Genomic DNA, 19,287 nt, shown 5'->3' on the forward strand with positions numbered 1-19,287 from the left:
TTCTCAGGCTTTTAATCTGCTAGACACAGGTCTGAACCAGAGGACCTTTGGCTGGCTCTTGCTGTTTCATGAGCGGTGTTTTTGATTCTTGTCATTTGTCATAATTTTGAACTGTGTGTTCACATGACGAACTAAATTTTCTCACTGAAGTCGGCACCAATGAGACCCCCTGGTAGATCATTCTGTCAGGTCTTGGATTCCATAATTTAAAGAACTTACCAATTTGTTTAGTTAATTAAAAGGAGGGTTAATGCAATGGTAATAATAATGAGTAATAATGAAAGTATCTAATCAAGTATATAATAAGTTATAACAATGAAATAGGACTAGCAGAAATGATTACAACATTGTAAATCAACTGTATTTCAATAAAGCTTTAAAAAATGGAAAGAAAATAATGAGATAGGACTAATAACAGTGAGGCTGGGGAAGGCTTAAGTTTCTCTTGACATTGGCAAACTGATTTCAGGGATTTGAGTCACCTCCCCCCGAGCACACATCACAGGAGTCGTTTCTCAGACAACTTGGTCCTTCTCTCGCCTTCCAGGCTGGGAACATCTTCTGGAGAGAGCAAGGACTGTATGATAAAGGCCTGTGACCCAATGCAGGACATCAAGGCTGCTTAGTAGATAGTTATTAAGCGCAAGGGAGTGACCAAAGGAATGTAAGACGTAGCAGAAAACATGCATGTCTCAGATGTAAGAATTATCCTACAGAAGCTGTTTCCCATCTGAGAAAAAATAAGAAACATTTGTTGAGTGAATGGATGGGTTTCCTCCTGGGGGGCAGGGGGCAGGCACCCCAGTGGGGCCGGCCTTGGTCCCTGCAGAATTCGCCTCTCTGAGCCCTGCCTCTGGGGCATGGCAGGCAGGGCTCCAGTCTGGGTGCCGTAATAACAGATATTCTGTCGGCACCAGGGTTAGAACCCCAGGGAAAGCACTTTTTCCCCTTGGGTCTGGGTCTTGTTCTCTTAACTTCCAAAATGGCAGCGACTGTGCTCGCCCTCAGGGCCAGTGTTTCAAAGGCTGGTACTGATCCTTTGCCTCAGGTGATTCAAAATCCAGATTCCCTGACCCTGCTTTTGTGCTAATGAATTCTGATCTGGAAGATGAGGCTTGCAGTCTTCGTCTTTAATAAGGATTTAGGTGTAAGCTAACTTTTGAGGGTTCTTAGAGTAGGTAGTATTAGAATCACCCAGGAAACCTTCAACAAATGCTGGCTTGTGCCAGGTACTTTGATTCACTGGGTCCACAGTGAGGCTTCTATGGGGGCTTTTTATGGCTCTCCACAAAGTCTTTCTAGCATTATTATACAAATTGCAGAGAAGTACCCCCTCTGGTGGTCCACAGCCTCTTACCAAGGTGTAGGGCTTGGTGAGAGCAGCGTGGGCTGGACTGCAACCCCTCCCCAAGCAGGTCTCTTGTGCAGTGAACAACCTACACAGCTATGCATGGTATCAATGGCAGTGGTTCCGGTGGTTCCAGTCATTCAAGTGTACACCCAGGTTAGGAATCAGTGACAGGTGTAGCTGATAATAGCCTTTGAAGGCTTTCAAGTAACAGTGAACAAAGTGGTTATGTTAGGATTCACCTGGGGCTGCTTGTAGAACAGATTGGGGGCACCTGAGAACAGGGTGTCCACAGAGAAGCTGTTTTCCACTTGCCTAGGTGGGAGGAGAGTGGAGCTGATCCACTGTGGCAGCAAGGAGAGAGGATGCCAGTTCTTGCAGGACAGTCCTGAGTTGTGTCCAGAAGTAGCAAAGAGGATGTGCCATGGAGAGGAGAGAGATTAGTAAGCAGCTGCCCCTCGAAACACAATTGCATAAGCCCGCAGCATGCTCCAGGGGTGCTGTGCTGGGGCAAGGGCCTCACTTAGGATTTCCTCTTCATCTGTGGCCAACAGAAGTTCAATGTCCCTGGAATAGCTCAGCCAAGGAGAGGCAGGTGTTGGCAGAGACATGGCCCAGCTTTTTCACTTATTGGTGGCACACATCCTCACCCCTTCAGGGAGCACGTAAGGACACCTCCCAAACTACTCGAATCCCAGGCCTTGTCCCAGAGTCTGCTTTGGGGGGAACCCAAACATGTCAATAGGTGGGTCCCCAGCTCCAGAAAAATGTGTCCTCACTCAGACAGTAGTCCTCAAAAAGCCTCAGCTGTAGAGTTCCTGTTGTGGTGCAGCAGGTTGAGGACCCAACATTGTGTCCATGAGGATGCAGGTTCCATCCCCAGCCTTGCTCAGTGGACTAAGGATCCGGCATGGCTGTGGTGTAGGCTTCAGCTGCAGCTCCACTTCGTCCCCTAGCCTGGGAACTTCCATGTGCCACAGTGTGGCTGTAAAAAGGAAAAAAAAAAAAAAAAGTATGAGCTGTGTGTATCTTTTTCTGGAGGGCAGAGAGCATAGGAACGTGATCTCCATGGCCTGGCATCGTGTCTCCTGAGTGGTGGTGGATCACTGACGAGGGATGTAGAGTGGGGTTTCTCAGATGGTCATGTTCACGGAGGTTACCTCGAGATCTTGTGAAACGACAGATTCTAACTCAGCCAGTCTGGGTGGGACCTGAAAATCTGCATTTCTAGCAAGCCCTCGTGTGATACTGATGCTGCTGGTCCAATGACCACCCTTGGAGTAACAAGGCCCTTGGCAGCCAGGTGCTTTACAAATGCGTTCTGAGCATGTGGGCATATAAGTAGGCTGGTAGGTGGGGTGAAGCTCTTCAGTGTAAGTACATCTCTCATAACCAGCATTCCTGGCCAGGCCTTTAATGAGTACCCCCAAACACTTGACTCCTACAATACCCTTCCATCCAAACACCACTCATAAGTTGTTTTCCTGCCGTTATGTGAAATTCTTTCCATTCATTTCAAGAGAGGTCCCCACCTTGTAGAGTTTTCAGCCAGCCTCTAGGGCCAAAGAGAAGAGTGACAGAAAATCAAAATAATTTGATGCCTGACATGGAATTCAACCTTGAACTCTTAGTTTGTTGATCAAGAAGTTGCAGTTTCTGAGAGATATTTTTTAAATCTAAGGATAGAAACTATTTTTAAAAAAGCTGCAGAATAAGAAAACCTTCCTGGGTGAAAATCAAATACTTCTTAAGCCTTAGAAGACACGGATTACTGGTCTCTTCACTTTGGGCTTTTCACTCAGAGCTCGTGGATTTGCTTTTATTTATTTCTTTGTTTAGATTCTTAAGTTTGTCTAACTGTCATCACGAAGAGGGCAGTCACCAGCATTTGGGGAAGTGTTTTGATTTGTCTTATCCTGGGAAATATAAAGATTAGCTTTAAATAGAGTTGAGGTAATGCACAAGGAGAGGCGTGTTACGGGAATAAGACAGCTTATCCAAGTCAATTCTAATTCATATTTTTTTAAATACAGTATTATATTATTTTCACCCCCTTTAAAGCTTTCAAAGTCCTTTTTCTAAGGTCCCAGAAGAGAGTTGAGGAAAAGACTGCCCTGTCTCCACTTTGATGAGATAATTAGCCCCCGGGCCAGCTGATGTCCCTCTGCCTTCAATGCAATGCGTACCGGGCTCTTTAAAGTACGTGCTCCAAATCGAACTCTCCTTAGCTTCAGAGGGGAGCTTGGCCTTAACAGCTATGTGGTTCATCTGTCTCAAACATTTGTTTTGACTCTAGCTCCTGCTTGCTCCGCTTTTTTAAGCTTGGAAAGAACAAACCCAGAAGAGTCTGGGCCTTTGCTTCCAAATGAGGGTTTAGACAGAATTTTTTAAAGGATCTTGCTTTGTAGTACTTACCTGGCCTGCTCTTCCAAAAGCCCCACGTGTGTGGGTAATCACCTTTATTCCCTCCAGCTGTTAGTTGCCAGCCCCTCTGTGGCAGGAGGTCTAGAACTACTGCCCCAGCCTTGCCAGGCCACCAGCCAGAATTGGCTTCTGTCCTAGAATCCCATGGGCTCCAGGTTCCTTAAAGGCTGCGTGTGGTTCATTGGTTTATGCTTCCCACCTACTCAGGCTCAGTTTCAGTGAATTCTCTGGGGAGGGTGGAGAGGGGACTCTGTCTGTTTCTTGTTTGTCGCTCCCCACCCCAGACCCTCTCTGATCCATTCCTCCATTGCCAGCTAGGAAACCCTGGGCAAGGGCTATAACTGTGTGTTCCAGTTTCCTCCTTGTAAAATGGGCATAAAAACAGGAATTGCCTGGCACGTGGTAAGCCACTACTGAGTAGGGGCCAGTGGCATACGCCCATCCTTTCCAGCCATCAGCAGTAGCAGGCCAGCACCCGTTATGTAAGCAGGTGTTATGGCTTCATTTTACAGGTGAGAAAAGGGAGGCTTGTAGAAAGGTTTTCCTTGACCACACATAGTTGTTACATCTCTGCGCCAGTCGTCAACATTGGGACACCGGTGCCAAAGCTCGTGCACTTGCTATGCTGCAGCCCGTATGCTTTTCTGCAGGCATAGGAATTTCATGGGCCCTGCCCCAAAGGATTCCCCTCTAGGAATAGAACTGTTTCTTCTGGTGAGGCTCAGGCTGACTCATCCTTGAGTGGGGCCAATAGAGTATTTCCTGGGAATGAGCTTTCTATGAACTCCCTGGGCCAGGTCATTGGGAACCCCTGCTCACCTTGACTGCTCAGTTAATTAGACAATTGGAGAGAAAGTGCTTCCAAAATAGACCTGATTTCTCTTTTAACTGAAGGAGTTAACGCAGAGCTTACCACGTGACAGGGTCACACCTCATGTGCCAGGAAGAAGGGAAGAGGGTCTTAGATGAACATGAAACTGCAGCCAGGCATGGGACGTGAAGGACCATCTTCAGTTTGACAAGCACGTGAGGAATAACAAACGGGAAGTTCAACTTCACGCTTTCCCAGGCACCCAGCATAAGCCCTGACCCAACTTTGCGGATTTGTGAAATCAAATGCTGTGCGATTGGGAGGAAGGACCCCGGAGGCCAAGGAGGTTCACTAACTTCACGATCTGAAGGTCTGGTTCTTCCTGCCAGCCACACCGCATGTTACAAGCAGGGCTGGAGCTTGGCTCCACTGGCCAAGCTCCCGGGGCTGGGACGGCCGAGGTATGTCTGGAAAAGAGAGGGCCTTTGCCAAGGCAAGCATCTCCCATGCCAGGCAGACCAGCAAATAAGCTGCCTCTTGCAGTCCCTTCATCCAAATCCCCGAGGAGCCAAGGCCCATTCAAGTAATAAGTGCAAACTCGTGTTCCTCAGTGCCAGGCTCTAATAATGCAGAGTGAACATGCACAAACTAAGTATGCTTTCATCACGTGTTCTAACAACAACAAAATGTTAATTGATGTTTTCCTGATCCTGAGAGTAATGTGTCTTGGCTTAAAAAAAAAAAATTAAAAAAAAAAATGGAGTTCCCGTCGTGGCGCAGTGGTTAACGAATCTGACCAGGAACCATGAGGTTGCGGGTTCGGTCCCTGCCCTTGCTCAGTGGGTTAAGGATCTGGCGTTGCCGTGAGCTGTGGTGTAGGTTGCAGACGTGGCTCGGATCCTGCGTTGCTGTGGCTCTGGCATAGGCCAGTGGCTACAGCTCCGATTCGGCCCCTAGCCTGGGAACCTCCATATGCTGCAGGAGCGGCCCAAAGAAATAGCAAAAAGACAAAAAAAAAAAAAAAAAAAATTTTTTTTTTTAGAAAATTTAAACCTAAGCACTCAATCTCCGGGGAGAAATCTTGATAGCATTTTATGGCTGTGGATGCCCGGCTAGCCTAGGAAAAGTAGGACCAGGAAAAAGGCCAGTTTTGTGAATCCCTTAAAATAGGGTCCAAAATATTCATAGTAAAATTTTTGAAGTTTTGATTGGACTTGAGTTGAAAAATGAAACTAAAAATTGGGAAAATAAGTGTATGTTATTTTACACTTAGCAGCTCTTGTACGATTGTAATTATAATTGTCAAGGATATCTTAGACCCAAAGCTAAAGATAATTTGCTTTATTAGCATCTTTAAAATAGTAGCCCATTAATTTCTGAAACAGAGAAGTAACTGAGTTCTGGATGGGCAGCTTTGGGATGTGAATATTCCTGTTATATCATAAGGTAACATTCTTTGCTTCATATTTTGCTTTTTTTTTTTTTTTTTTTTTTAAGGACAGTCAACAGAAGGTTGTTGCTATGCCCCAAGGGCTTCTCTTGATCTTTTAAATTTAAATCCTTATCATCTGAAGCATCTTAAAGTATTATCCTCCAAGGATAATTTTGACTTCAACAGTTCATTGACCTAACTCTGCCAGATCAAGATTTATCCGTGGCTCTTTGAGTGGCTTTTTCAAGGAAGCCTGCACCTTTGCAGCAAGGTTTTAGTAGATTTTCACTGAATTTGCATTGGGTAATCAGATTCTCCATTGTCTGGCATTCAGGGACAAAGGGTAGAGTCTATTCACTGGTCTGAGTTCCCCAGCAGAACTGGTAATCACAGGTCTTGCAGCAGTGCTGAAGTTAAGCTCTCCTAGCTGAAGTCATTGTAAGCCATGATTGGGGCATGAAAGGAGTCAGAGCCAAGGAGAAGCCTGGTCCTCCCGGACCCTGGAATCTCTTCCCTGTATTCCTGGTGAGTAATACATGCTCATTAGAGATAATAAGCACATCCCCCAACTAGATCACTACTCCTAATGTTGCATAAAGCCAGGGAACGGTGTAGCCACATCTCCCCAGAATTCTTTTTTTTTTTTTTTTTTTTTTTTTCTTTTTAGGGCTGCACCTGCGGCATCTGGAAGTTCCTGTACTAGGAGTAGAATTGGAGCTATAGCTGCCAGCCTATGCCATAGCCACAGCAACATGGGATCCAAGTCACATCTGTGACCTACACTGCAGCTTGTGGCAACATTGAATCCCTAACCCACTGAGAGAGGCCAGGGATCAAAACTATATCCTCATGGATATTAGGTGGGTTTTTAACCCACTGAACCACAATGGGAACTCCTAGAATTCATTTTCTAAGTTTCCTTGGACTTTCTGTGCCTAGAGGGTGCCAGCATGACAACCAGGGGCAGATGGTACCTGGCTCCATAATGATCCTGTTTTATAAGTTTCTGCTCCAGACATGATCTGAAACCAGGACAAAGTGGGTGCTGATGCTGCTTTCAGGTAAAGTGCTCCCCTGATGGGAGCAGCTATGCCGACTTCATAACAGGCAGTTAGGGAGTTTCTCGTGATTAGTATGGAATTGAACAACATTTATTAGTATGTTCCCCTTCCATTGCCTCTCCTCACCCTGGGAACATGCCCAGACTTTCCAGAAACTCTCATCCATAGAGAGAATTGTCTTGGAGTTCCTAGCAGTTAAGGATTTGTTAAGGCTTATGTCCCTGCTGTGACATGGATTCAATCTCTCGCCCAAGAACTTCCACATGCATGTGGCCAAAAAAAAAAAAAAGAAAAGAAAAAAGAAAAGAAAAAGATTGTTCGTAGTAAGGTTTGCTAGAGCCAAACCTGAGATGGGGTTTCCTGTGCAAGTGACTTATTTTGGAAATGCTCTTGAGAGACGGAGGCTGAAGGGAACAGAATAGGACAGAGGAAGGAGCCACACAAGAGTGTGCTATCAGCCTGGTCCCATGGGTTCTCTGGAATAGGAGTTGCACAGCACAGCTGGTCTCTCATTGAGGCAAAGGGGTGGCTTTTCACTCCCATGACAATCACGGGCTGCAGAATGCTGGTGAGGAAGGGTGACCCCCCCCCCCGCCCTGGCCCTGTGGCTCCCATTCATCGGAGAACTGGAACCCATGTAGTAAAGGTGTTCTGGGTGCAGCACCTGGGCCGCCCACGCCAGGAGTCTTAGCGTTTGCCAAAGCCCACTCTCTAGGAGGCCTCCTTCCCTCATAGCTGCAGTAGGAGGGCAGAGTATAGTCTTAAGGCCTTTTGGTCATGGGAACTTACATAGTCACAGGAGGGCTGTGCCGGTACTGACAGGTGGCAGAGGATAGTCCATGACCTCCCTCCTGTGGCGCCATCCAGGAGCACGTGAGTCATGAGCCCTGTGCTCAGCACTGTCATTTCTACAGAAGTCTTTGGTTTTCCCTCTTTCTGCGTGTCTCCCTCCAAGGTTCTACGAGAATTCTGTCATTCCTATTAGACTGAGAAGAATGAAAGAGAGACTTGAAATTGTGCAGTAAATGCTGGTTCAAGTGTTATTTTCTAGCATTTTGGAATGAACCAAAATAAGGTAGCTCAGCAGCTCTCATATCATCAGAAGCAGTCTTAGGTCAAAGCTAAATAAATGGAGGCCCCCTCACATGCCAGAGTAAATTCTTAAGCCCCAGTCAGCCCTCCACATCCATGTGACCAGACGTCTTCAGGGCAATAAATCTTTAAGAATAGATAGACCTTTGACTTCAGTTGAAAACCTCTCTTCTCGTTTGAAGGGGATTTCCAGTGAGGTATTCAGGTTGACAAAAGGAGTTTGGAACTGGGTTGATGAATGTAATTTATGTATATGCATGGAGGTTCTTGAGAGTAATTATACCAGGATGTGAACCAGGATTGCCCCAAGGAGTTGAGGTCACCCAGGCTTGGCTCACTGCCTCTAATCCCTACAGGCCAATTAGCTAGGATTTAGAGTAGCTTCTACTTGGGCCAGTGGTGGACATTGCTCTTGGGAGACCAATATGAGGAAAGGGATGGTGACAAGAAGCCACCCATACTGAATCATTAGAACCAATCTTTGGGCCATGCTGTTCTTGAGACCACATTTGAGAAATGATTCTCTGGTTTTCCTTATTGAAATATGTCAGTGTGTCATCCAGGTCCCAAGAGCAGGCCCTCATACTGCCATGCCAGGGACAGTTTCTCTGCTGGGAGGTCTCCCACTTCCAAGCCTTGAGGTCTTCCAGGCCAGGGACTAACATCATTCAGACCTGTGAGCTTGGTGCTGGTCGTGGGAGGGGATATGATGACTCAGCCACCCAGTGGATGCTCCATCCATCCTGAATCCTGTGCCACGTCCACATGACGTATGTGAACTTACCAACCATGAGTGTCTGGGGGCAAGATGGGTGAAGAAGACCTGGGAGGAAAGGCCGAAGAAAGGTGTTCCTGACAGTGGAAACAACTTAAACAAAAGCACGGAAGTGATGCCAGGGAAAGAATAGAATAGTAACGTATATGCTCAGAAGAGTAGGGGCCAAATGGATGCCCATGTTAAGGTGTTGAGCTTTATTCTGCTCACAATGGAGAGAGGCATTTTAAGAAGCTTCCCCGAGCAGCCTGTGGAATGAACCGCAGAAAGGCAGACTTGTGGCCGTGGCTCCCAAATCATTGCACAGCAGAAATTTACTTTGCCACCCACCCTGTGCTGAAAATGCTTATCTCAAGCCCCACAGTCTGAGTCTACTCCGAGACAACTCCATTGCCTACCCAGACCCTGGGCTATGGCCCAGGAATCTGTAATTTTAAGATGCTCCCAAATCAGTTCTAATGCAGGGGGTCCCAGGCCCATGTGAGCATGAAGGCTGCCGAGGTCACAGAGAACCATTAGAAAATTCACAGTCACAGAGATCAGTGATCCCCACTGGACATCTAGATTGGATGCTGAAAGATAAGCTACAATTCCTTTTAGATTTATATATTTCCTATCTTTTATTTCCTTCCATTTGGGGCTTTGTTGTTCTGTTGCCATATTCTGTTTAAAGTTTTATTGATGTTTAGAAAACAGGCAAAAGCACACAAATCATTCAGTGAATTTTCACGGTGATCACACCTGAGAACATCCTCACACCCCAAGAACTCCTTTCCATGTCCTGCCTCCCCAGTTATTATCTTGACCTCTAATCCCACAGATGAGGGGTTTTTTCAAGTCATTTCTACTTTCTGTGTGTTTGCTAATGTTTGTAAGATATTAGTATAGTTGTGTACATGTATATCTTTTACCTAAATAGGTATTTTGTGGTGAAGGCTCACATTTTGTTTTTTTTTTAATTTTATGGCCACACCCATGTCGTATGGAAGGTCCCAGGCCAGGCAATCCAAGCTGCAGTTGAAACTTATGCTGCAGCAGCAGCATCACTAGATCCTTTAACCCACTGTGCCAGACCAGGGATCCAACCTCTACCTCCTCAGCAACCTGAGCCACGGCAGTTGGATCCTTGACCCACTGCACCACAGCAGGAACTCCCCACATTTGTTTTTCCCTGATTGAACACACACATTTTAAAAATCTACTTTACCCATCTAGCTGGAAAAGCTGGTCTGAGTGCATCTTAGAGATCAGAGGAGGGAGCATGGATGGTGCTCCAGAGCCAGAAGCCAAGCTGATTCTTTTTGCCTGCCATTGTGTTATTGGCTATGCTCCTTCCCTCCAGAAAATCAGGTCCTTGGAAGGAGAAGGAGACAGGTGGTAAATGGCAACGACAGACCTTGGGGGAGTCATGTGACCTCACTGAACTCCAGGGCCCCAGCTTCTAGGCATTCAGCAAGTGCTCATTCTGCTCTGTGCTTTCTCCTGTTCCAAAATCTGCAAACATTCTCCCTCCCTTGGAAGTCTTGATTTGGCCACAGTGACTGGGAGTTAGGAAGAGCCTCCTGTTTTCCTTTGAACTTGGTTGTAAACCATGTGTCCAGGTGGGAAGACAGCAGCTCTAGAGTCCAGCCCAGGCCGGCCTTGCTGGGAACCCCTCCTTGCCCTTGCACACAACCCAACCCTCGGAAGGCTTGCAGGGAGCAGGGGGAACTCAGCCCTCATTGCTTCAGGCTGTAGAAAGAATCCCTGTGAATCCTTGATGTGATTCTCTCAGTGTTTGTCTTTCCTCAACTAGTAAGACCTTGAAAGGCAGGATTAGGGCATAGGCATGGGAGAGAGGGGCCAGAAAGGTAGCTTGGATGCCTTTTAATCCAAACCCAAGGAAGCATCCAGCTCAGGTGTGGCCCAGCCCGCTTCCCCAGGAGAGCACCAGGATTCAGAGCCAAAGCGTTGCTGAAGAATGCAGAGGGGTTTTGGCCTCTGCACCATCTTCCCAGGAAACCTCTGGCATGGGTGGGCAGTCAGAGGAGGACCAGGGCCCTGGCCTGTCAGAGGCTCCTCATCCCAGCAGTGCCCCCAGCAGCCGTCATCTGGGAATTTCCATAAAGAAGGGCCGTGTCTGCTGAAGTCCAGCCCAGCCTCCCTGAAGCCCCTTCCACACACCTGTCTTGGTGCAGTCAGCCCACCTGTTGGTGCCTTTTGTCTTTCAGGAGGAAATGGGCATTTCCTGTGAACTGCTGGAGTCAGACTTCCTCAAATGCAGCGTGGGATTTCCTTTCATGAGGTCAAAGTCAAAGGTAAGGGACAGGGCACTTCCTTGGAAGCAGGCCCCTGGCCCTTCCCACTGGCCGCTCACTCTGCCAGCCACCTCCCCAAGATTTCCTCCGCACCCCTGCCTCCCTCGGCAGCTGGAGTAGCCAGCAAAACCCTGCCTGGGCGGGGCCACCCCCATCCACGGCCATCTCCAAGTCTGCTCCAGAGGGGCCATGCACGTATGCTCTTTCCCCTTGATCCATGTGACACACCCCAAACGTGAGACACACACCATGGCCTTTGCACTTTGTCAAGCATCGCCTGGCTGGCATAAACATTCTCTTTCTGGGACATCCCGTGCCACTTAGAGTCCCTGAGACAGCGTAAGAAAAGATGTGACCTGGGCTAGTGACCTATAGTCCTAGCTGTCACTCTACCAGGCACTCGCAATTTTTTGAAGAGAGCTCTTAAAATTCTTAAATATAGTAAATAATTGTATTGCACTTCATTTAAAAAAAAAAAAAGTATAAGAAGTTACAGTCACATTGGTGTTTGTAAGGACCCAAATTTCCTAAGCTCAAATAATAATATGGTCTAACCTATTCGGAGATTCATAGAACGTTCTAGTATGTGTCATCATTATAAGGAGACACAAAGATGTAGAAGATGTGATTTTTGGAGGCAAAACTAGACTCTAAAAGACCAGGTCTGCCTCTTAAAATGGAAATGGTTTTCTCTGTTATGATTTGAAGGAGATTTCATATTCCTTTGCCCCCTCCCTAAAAAGACAATGAAAGGTTAAACCGTTTCTCCTCCCTGTGCTATACATTCAGATCATTTTAATTTCTAAGGCTTTTTGGTCCTGGGACGAAGTAGCTGTTTTCCAGACCAGTTGTGAGAACTGTCTGGTAAGAAAGATTTGCTCATTTCTTAGCGAGTCATTTGAAGCCATCAGCCTCCTTGAGTGTGCCTGCTCCAGACTCTGGTGGCTCTTACATCCATGATTCCTCAGCCTTTTTCTGGCTCTGACCCTCATTCTGTCCACATTCATCCCAAGAGAAGGGAAGCCTCAAGAGGCGGCTGCCCTTAGAAAAGCTGGCAGAATACCAGGTAGGGTGAGGATGCAGGAGGAAGACCCTGAACTTTGGGACATCATTGCCTGTATTGAAGTGTGCAGCCTCTCCCCGGACACACAGACATTTATTTGAAACCTTTTGAGCCGCAGAAAAATAGACTTAATTGAAAACTTTGAGAGTGGCCATTGTATCATAAAATCCAGCCTCCATCCCATATCAAATCTGAGGTGTATCTTTCTAGTTTTAAAGATTATTTTTAAGAGGAAAACTTATGTCACTATCACAGATGGATCCAGGATCACTAACCCTAAAGAGAAAGTGAATAAATGACTACAACAAAAATAAAGCAATGTTGTCTTCTGGGACATTACATTTTGTTAAAATTCATCAACTCTCAAAATAGTCAACAGACGGATGAATGTTGGATGTTGGATTTTTTTTTTTTTCCATCTTGTTAATGCCACTCCCTTCCTCTCACATAGAGAAGTTAAGACCTGTAGCCAGGCTAAACCTAGAGGCAGGGGATCTGGGGGTGAGTCCATGGAGAGAAAGCCCAAGAAGTGACCCAGCAGGGATGGGACACCCTTTATCCACAGCCTGGCTTGTCCTCTCCTGTCCCTCAGACCCCATGGGTCATGAGGCCCTGGACCACCTGCTAAGCCTCATAAGCATGCTCTCTGCTTGCTTTGCTGGCTGTATGTTTCTGTCTCACGACCAGCCTGCTCAGTTCCTGACCTTCTGTTCCTCCAGGCCTCTGGCTCTGATTTTGGCTCTGTGCCCAAATTGTTTTGCTTCTCACCTCATTTTGATCTCTAGAGGGTTTAATTCACACCTTCTGTCAGTTCGGACTCTTTGCTGGGACAGGACCCTTGACTTTTCCTTCCTTTGTGTCCTCCAGCTCTGTTTCCTGTCCTGTCTCCATGCCCCACCCTACCTGAAAGCTGACACATCTCACTGCCACAGAAATTTCTTCCCAGAAAGGGATGTCCAGTGTCCACTACAGGTGGTCCAATGTCATGGTCCCATGTTCATTCCTTTCAGGTAGCATTCAGTTTAGTAGAATCTGGAACTGCAAAGTTAGACCATTGCCTGGAATTGGTCAGAAAGGAACTCCGGAGTTCCCATCGTGGCCCAGTGGTTAATGAATCTGACTAGGAACCACGAGATTGCCAGTTTGATCCCTGGCCTCACTCAGTGGGTTAAGGATCCGATGTTGCCAGGAGCTGTGGTGTAGGTCCAAGATGCAGCTTGGATCTGGCGTGGCTGTGGCAGTGGTGTAGGCCAGCAGCTACAGCTCCAATTCGACCCCTAGCCTGGGAACCTCCATATGCCGCAGGTGTGGCCCTAAAAAGACAAAAAGACCAATAAATAAATAAAGGAACTCAAATATTTAGATATTAAATAAGTCATGGACTCTCAGAACTTGATGGAATTCAAGGAACATTTTGTCTACTTTTTTTTTTTTTTTTTGGAGCTGTGAAGAGATTGGGTGTCTCAGCCAAGGTCACATAGTCAATTTGTGGTCGAGCCTGGCTCTTTAAGCCCTGCCCAAGGGGTCCTCCCACATTCCCACACCATTTGCTTAGGGCAGCATGCCCCAACCCACAGGATGTGGGTACCATGGGTACCTGAGGTGACTGCAGGCGGCTCATGAGCTTCTCTTGGGTGATATATGGACACCACGCTAAACAGTGTTAACTCTAATGGTGAGAAAATTATTACTTTTTCATGCTCTTTCAATCTCAACCCAGGGCGAGAGCAAGTCTGTGGTAGTGCTGACATATCTGTAACACCTCCCTATCCCTTGTTAATCTCCCTTTTTATCAAAATAGAGTAGACTCCAGGCTCAGAGGCTTCACCAGGCAACAGAATCCAACACTGCTTTGCTTTTGTTAACAGTTATTTTATGATGACCTCCCTTTATGGCAAGCGACCCTGGATTCCCATCTGTGATACATTTTTCTCCTTAAAAAAGTCTTTAAACAGAAAGAGTGAGGCAGTAAAGATACAAAGTACATATCACAGGTGATGTGATAAGCAGATGTGGCAAAATTTGGGAAGATGGTGTGTGAATGAAATTTAGAAAGTCCTGATTTAAGAGTTCAGGCATATCACTTCCCAGCGAGAACCGCAGCTGCTGAAAAGGACAGCGGGCCTCTTGCCAGAGTGGACTCTGGGCTGGGTTTTACTGCTAAAGTTGTACCTCTGGCCTGATGATCAGAGAGATATATATACATACAGAGTAAAGCTGGCTGTGCACATGAGCGTCCGGAGGTCATAAACTGCAGAAGACTAGCGTTTGAGTTTGGAATGCTTGCAGATGCCAGACGTCACTTTCTTTTCCCCTAGTATGAATTCAGCGTCATCTTTGATACAAGCCACCTGTCTGGGGAAGAGGAAGTTCTTAGCTTCATTGTTACTGCTCAGAGGTAAGGGGGATTTACATTTTTTTTTTCCAAGATGAAAGATTTATGGAACCAAGAAAGGTCATGCCCTGGTCACGCTTTGATGATGCTGCCCAAAATGCCAAGGAGGAAGAAAGTGCTCAGTGATAAAGCCCCAGAGCGCTGGGTGGAATCGGGTCTCTCAAGGATGGTGCTTACCTGGTTCTGCTTGTGCAGACACCAGGTCACATGGAACTGGGAGAGACTGGGGATCTTCCGGTCAGAGGAGATGATTCTACAGCTGGGGAGAGCCAGGGCGGAGAGGTCAGCACCCACCCAAGTTCACATGGTTGGTTAGCTCACAGATGTCCTCTGTGGGTTCCTCACGAACGTGCCATGGCATCCCCTGATTCGGGGAGAGGGCACCTGCAGCCTGAGGGCCCAGTCAAGCCTGCGGTAGAGGTCCCCAAGAGATGGTCCTCAAGAGAGGGCTTGTCCTAGGAGCGGAGGGGACAGATAGTCAGGAAGGGGACAATGCAGTGGTGATGAGCTCCTGCCCTTCTCTCTCCAACATAGCCAAGGGTTTGAGAGGGACTGTGGGGTCATGTGCTGCCTCCACAAGCCAGAATCCACATGTGCCTTCACGTGCCATCTGGGTGGCGCTTGGCTGATGGTTGGGTTGGAAGGCGAGGTATTTAGGTAGGTGAATAGGGAGATACAAGTTTTGATTGGGGGTGTAGTTTGGCTACCCAAGGCAACCTTTTTATTGGAATTTTTATTTGGAAATGATTTTAAAGTTAAAAGAAATGCTGCGGAGAATGGTGTGAGGAACTCCCAGACACCCTGTCCCAGATTCACCCAGTCTTGATGGTCTGCCTCATTTATTTTATCATTATTTTTCTGTGTTTTTTTTTCCCTTAACCATCTGAAAGGAAGCTGCAGAAATCATGCCTCTTTACCTCAGAGTATGTTTCCTAAGAATGAGGCCATTCTCTTAAATAACCCCAGCATACTTATCAAATTTAGGAAATTTAACACTGATACAATACATTATCTAACCTCTAGTCCACATTTTCCAGTTGTGCCAGTTGTCCCCATAATGACTTTGTAGCCGCTCTTTCACTGGTCCAGAAGCTGATGAAGGATCAGGCATTCAATTATCATATCTTCTCTCTAGTTGCCTTAATCTCCAAGTCAATCTTTCAGGAGTCCTAAGTCTATGCCAGAGGTGGTTTGGAGGTCTGAACCAAACACCCTGAAGGCCAAGGTCAGACAAGATCCCCAGAAAAAGGTGAGAAAACAAAATCAGGAACCTCGTAGCTCATGGAGGCTGGGAAGATGGAAGGCCAGACACTGGGTGAGCAGGCCACGAAACCAGGGACTGAAAGTCACCCAGGGAACCAGGGGCGGGAAGTCCCCTAGGAAAAGGTGATCAAGATCAGCACATGGTTAAGCCTGGAGACCCACAGGGTCTGGGGCACAGAGTGAGGCAAGGCAGGCTAAGCGCTGTGAAACTAAGGCCCCCACGCACATGGTCACCTCTAAAATGAGGGTGTTCAACCCAAGCCTTCCTCCAAGGAGCACAGTGCCCCCAAGCACTGAGAAGGAGCTCCTGGTCCCACATTCCGAGTTGCAGAGAGGGTCCCTTCCCAGACTCTTCAGATGAGGCCATGATACAGGGTAATGGGCCCCAGCTCAGCCCTGCATCTGACCTCCGGGTAGAGCAAGGGGGCCTGCCCTGGGCCACTCCTCTCACCTCATGCATATCTTATCAAGTCTAAAGCGTCGAGTGGAACCTGAGAAAGGAGCAGGGATGAGAGGGAATCATCCATCAGATGGGTCAAATGGGTCAGTCTAAAGATGGAGGCAAACACAGCTTAGCACGGGGAGGAGAGCAGCGCAGCCCAGGGTGGACACTGAGCTGCACTCACTCTGGAAAAGTTTATCTGAGCTCTTACTACAACCAGCCATTGTGCGAGACACAAGGGGAGATACTGCAGGAACCAAAGTTGGCAAAATCCCTTCTCTTGGGGAGCATTGTGGGGGCGGCAGGGGACAGATCATGAACAAATGCACATATGATGTCAGAGGGAGATGGGAGCATAACGATTCATCCAGCAAGCACAGTGCATTCGCTAGCAATCCTAAGGCAACTTGGTTTTCATCCCTACTCTCATTAAACCCACTTGGTGGGGCTAGTTCTTTCCTCATCCTTGGAGACAATCTAGGACAGTCCTGTGTGTTCTCAGGTTGCTCTTGGTTGATGCAAAGTCCTATAGTCCCTTCAAGACTCAAAGCAATTCACAAAATCTGTAATAAAAGTGTCCGGTCCCATGAAATCATCAAAACTCAATTTCAAGTCAAGGCTTCCTTCCCTCCGCCAGGGCAGGGCCACAGGAGGGAGGCCTGCCTCAGGGAATGGTCTAGCTTTCCTCCATTGATGCCTCTACTAGTCCTTTCCCCCCTTTTCTGGAGAGTCCCCCAGGCTCACAGCAGCGGTTGTGAGAGATAACCCTGAAACAGGAAAGGTCTTACTGAACAGGTGCTGCTGTGGGCTCTTCGCTGGGCTGGGCAGGTATCCAGAGCTGGCTCTTCCCCTTTGGAGACCCCACCCTACCCCCACCCCCACTCCTGGGGATGCTCACCTGGGCTTTCTCCCTCATCATCTCCTCCAACCTCTGCCTCTAGGCGGCTGAAGATGCCTTCAGCACCTGCTGCCAAGGCTGTGCCCAGGACAGGACCAAAGGTGACCCCTCACTGGCTCTTGCATATAGATCCCACACAGGAGTCTTTGTCCTGACAGTCTCTGGAAATGCAGGTGGTCCTCGTGGGGTCAGGAGGAGGGGAAGCCAGCAGCCCCTTCCCCTTATGTTTCCTGGGCCTGCATCTGACTGTTCCAAACAAGGTTTCTTGAAGCTCGACTTAAAAGGCAGACACCCTTCCCCCCACCCCCGACCACAAACCATTTTCTCCAGAATCTGTCTCCAGGAGTCTTCCTTTCCAGACTCCGCTACATCCTTGACGTTATATCTTGGATTCTTGCCACCAGACGTAGTAAATCCTGGTTTAGTGCTTTCCTCTGAATTTTTGGCATCCCTTAGGCCTCAGCCAAACCTGCATTTTAACATCCTGTCACATTCACCCGAGGCTGAATGAGTCTTGGATTTCCACAAAAACACCAATTACCCAGAGGTTAGACCAAGATTCTTCCCGAGTCCTGACTCTTTCACCATCCCCCACAGTCTGTTCTTGCCTCTTCCTCATTAGTGGCTTTGCTCTCAAAGCCTGAAGGCATTGAACACTGGGGAAGCTCAGGTCAGGCCCCACCAAATGTTACCCACCAGGGGACAGCCCGGGATTGGTGGGATGCATACATCGAGAGGCTTTATTTTATTTATTTTTTCATTGGAGGCTTCCCTCAGTCTCAAAGTCATTTACAACTCAGAGAATTAAGGTTAATTTTCCTTTTATGGGAGTTCCCATCATGATGCAGCAGAAGTGAATCCGACTAGAAACCATGAGGATTTGGGTTTGATCCCTGGCCCCACTTAGTGGGTTAAGGATCCGGCGTTGCCACGAGCTGTGGTATAGGTCACAGATGCAGCTCGGATCTGGCATTGCTGTGGCTGTGGTGTAGGCCGGCAGCTACAGCTCTGATTAGACGCCTAGCCTGGGAATCTTCATATGCCTCAGGTATGGCCCTAAAAAGACAAAAGACAAAAGACAAAAAAAAAAAAGAAAAGAAAATTATTTTCCTTTGGGAACCACAGTGAAGCTGGAAGCATAGATACATTTTCAGAGCCCTCGACCCACAACCACCATAGCATATTTTTGTTTTAATGCTACTTTCTCTATTTGTGGGTTGTTTTATTTATTTTTCTTTTTTTAGCATTTTCTTTGGTATTTTAGAGAATGTACGTTCTCCTTAAAATGAAAGCATAGCACATCACAGTGGTTGTTGAACCTTCCTTACTGTGTGTCATCATATACAACTTCCACTCCAAAAGGAATGACTTTCTGGCCTTTGGCTCAGCACAAGTTGGACTTACTGAACAAACACTAATTGTATCCTACATATTACGACAGGTTATGCAAAGCAGACGCAAATAAGAAACACAGTGAGTTAAAATACAGCCCAACAGGAGTTCTCATTGTAGTTCAGCAGGTTAACCTAAAATAGTGTCGTAAGGATGCAGGTTTGATCCCTGGCCTCGCTCAGTGGGTTAGGATCTGTTGCTGCTGTGAGCTGCAGCATAGGTGTGTGGCTTGGATCCGCATTCCTGTGGCTGTGATGTAGGCTGGCAGCTGCAGCTCCAATTCGACCCCTAGCCCAGGAACTTCCATATGCCACACATTCAGCCTTAAAAAAAAAAAAAACAGCCCGGCAGTCTCCCAAATCCTGCACAGTCTTCCAGTGCAACACTGTTCCTGCTTTCTGTCCAGGTAGCATTACTGCAGGGTTATAGCCTCTCATCAGAAATGACAATTGGCTGGGATTGCGAGTTTTGAAATAATGCAAGACGTAGTTACTTTTTATTCACACTCATGTTTACATAAAACATGGCTGTTATCTAATAAAAACACATGCAAAGCATAGAGAAGGTAGATTTATTCCCACTGCTAGAATCCTG

The 19,287-nt window shown here is 47.2% G+C and overlaps 1 protein-coding gene across 3 annotated transcripts in view; it reads left to right on the plus strand.

Moving 5' to 3' along the window:
• ITGA9 (integrin subunit alpha 9) overlaps positions 1 to 19,287 on the plus strand; it is a 357,221-nt gene that overhangs the window by 260,496 nt on the left and 77,438 nt on the right. For all 3 annotated transcript variants that reach the window (XM_021071658.1, XM_021071659.1, XM_021071660.1), the window contains exons 19-20: positions 11,154 to 11,240; positions 14,622 to 14,701. In XM_021071658.1, the coding sequence (XP_020927317.1) occupies positions 11,154 to 11,240; positions 14,622 to 14,701 (167 nt within the window). The remainder of the gene's footprint in view (positions 1 to 11,153; positions 11,241 to 14,621; positions 14,702 to 19,287) is intronic.

This window comes from Sus scrofa, chromosome 13, assembly GCF_000003025.6.
Source record: "Sus scrofa isolate TJ Tabasco breed Duroc chromosome 13, Sscrofa11.1, whole genome shotgun sequence".
Taxonomy (NCBI): Eukaryota; Metazoa; Chordata; class Mammalia; order Artiodactyla; family Suidae; genus Sus; species Sus scrofa.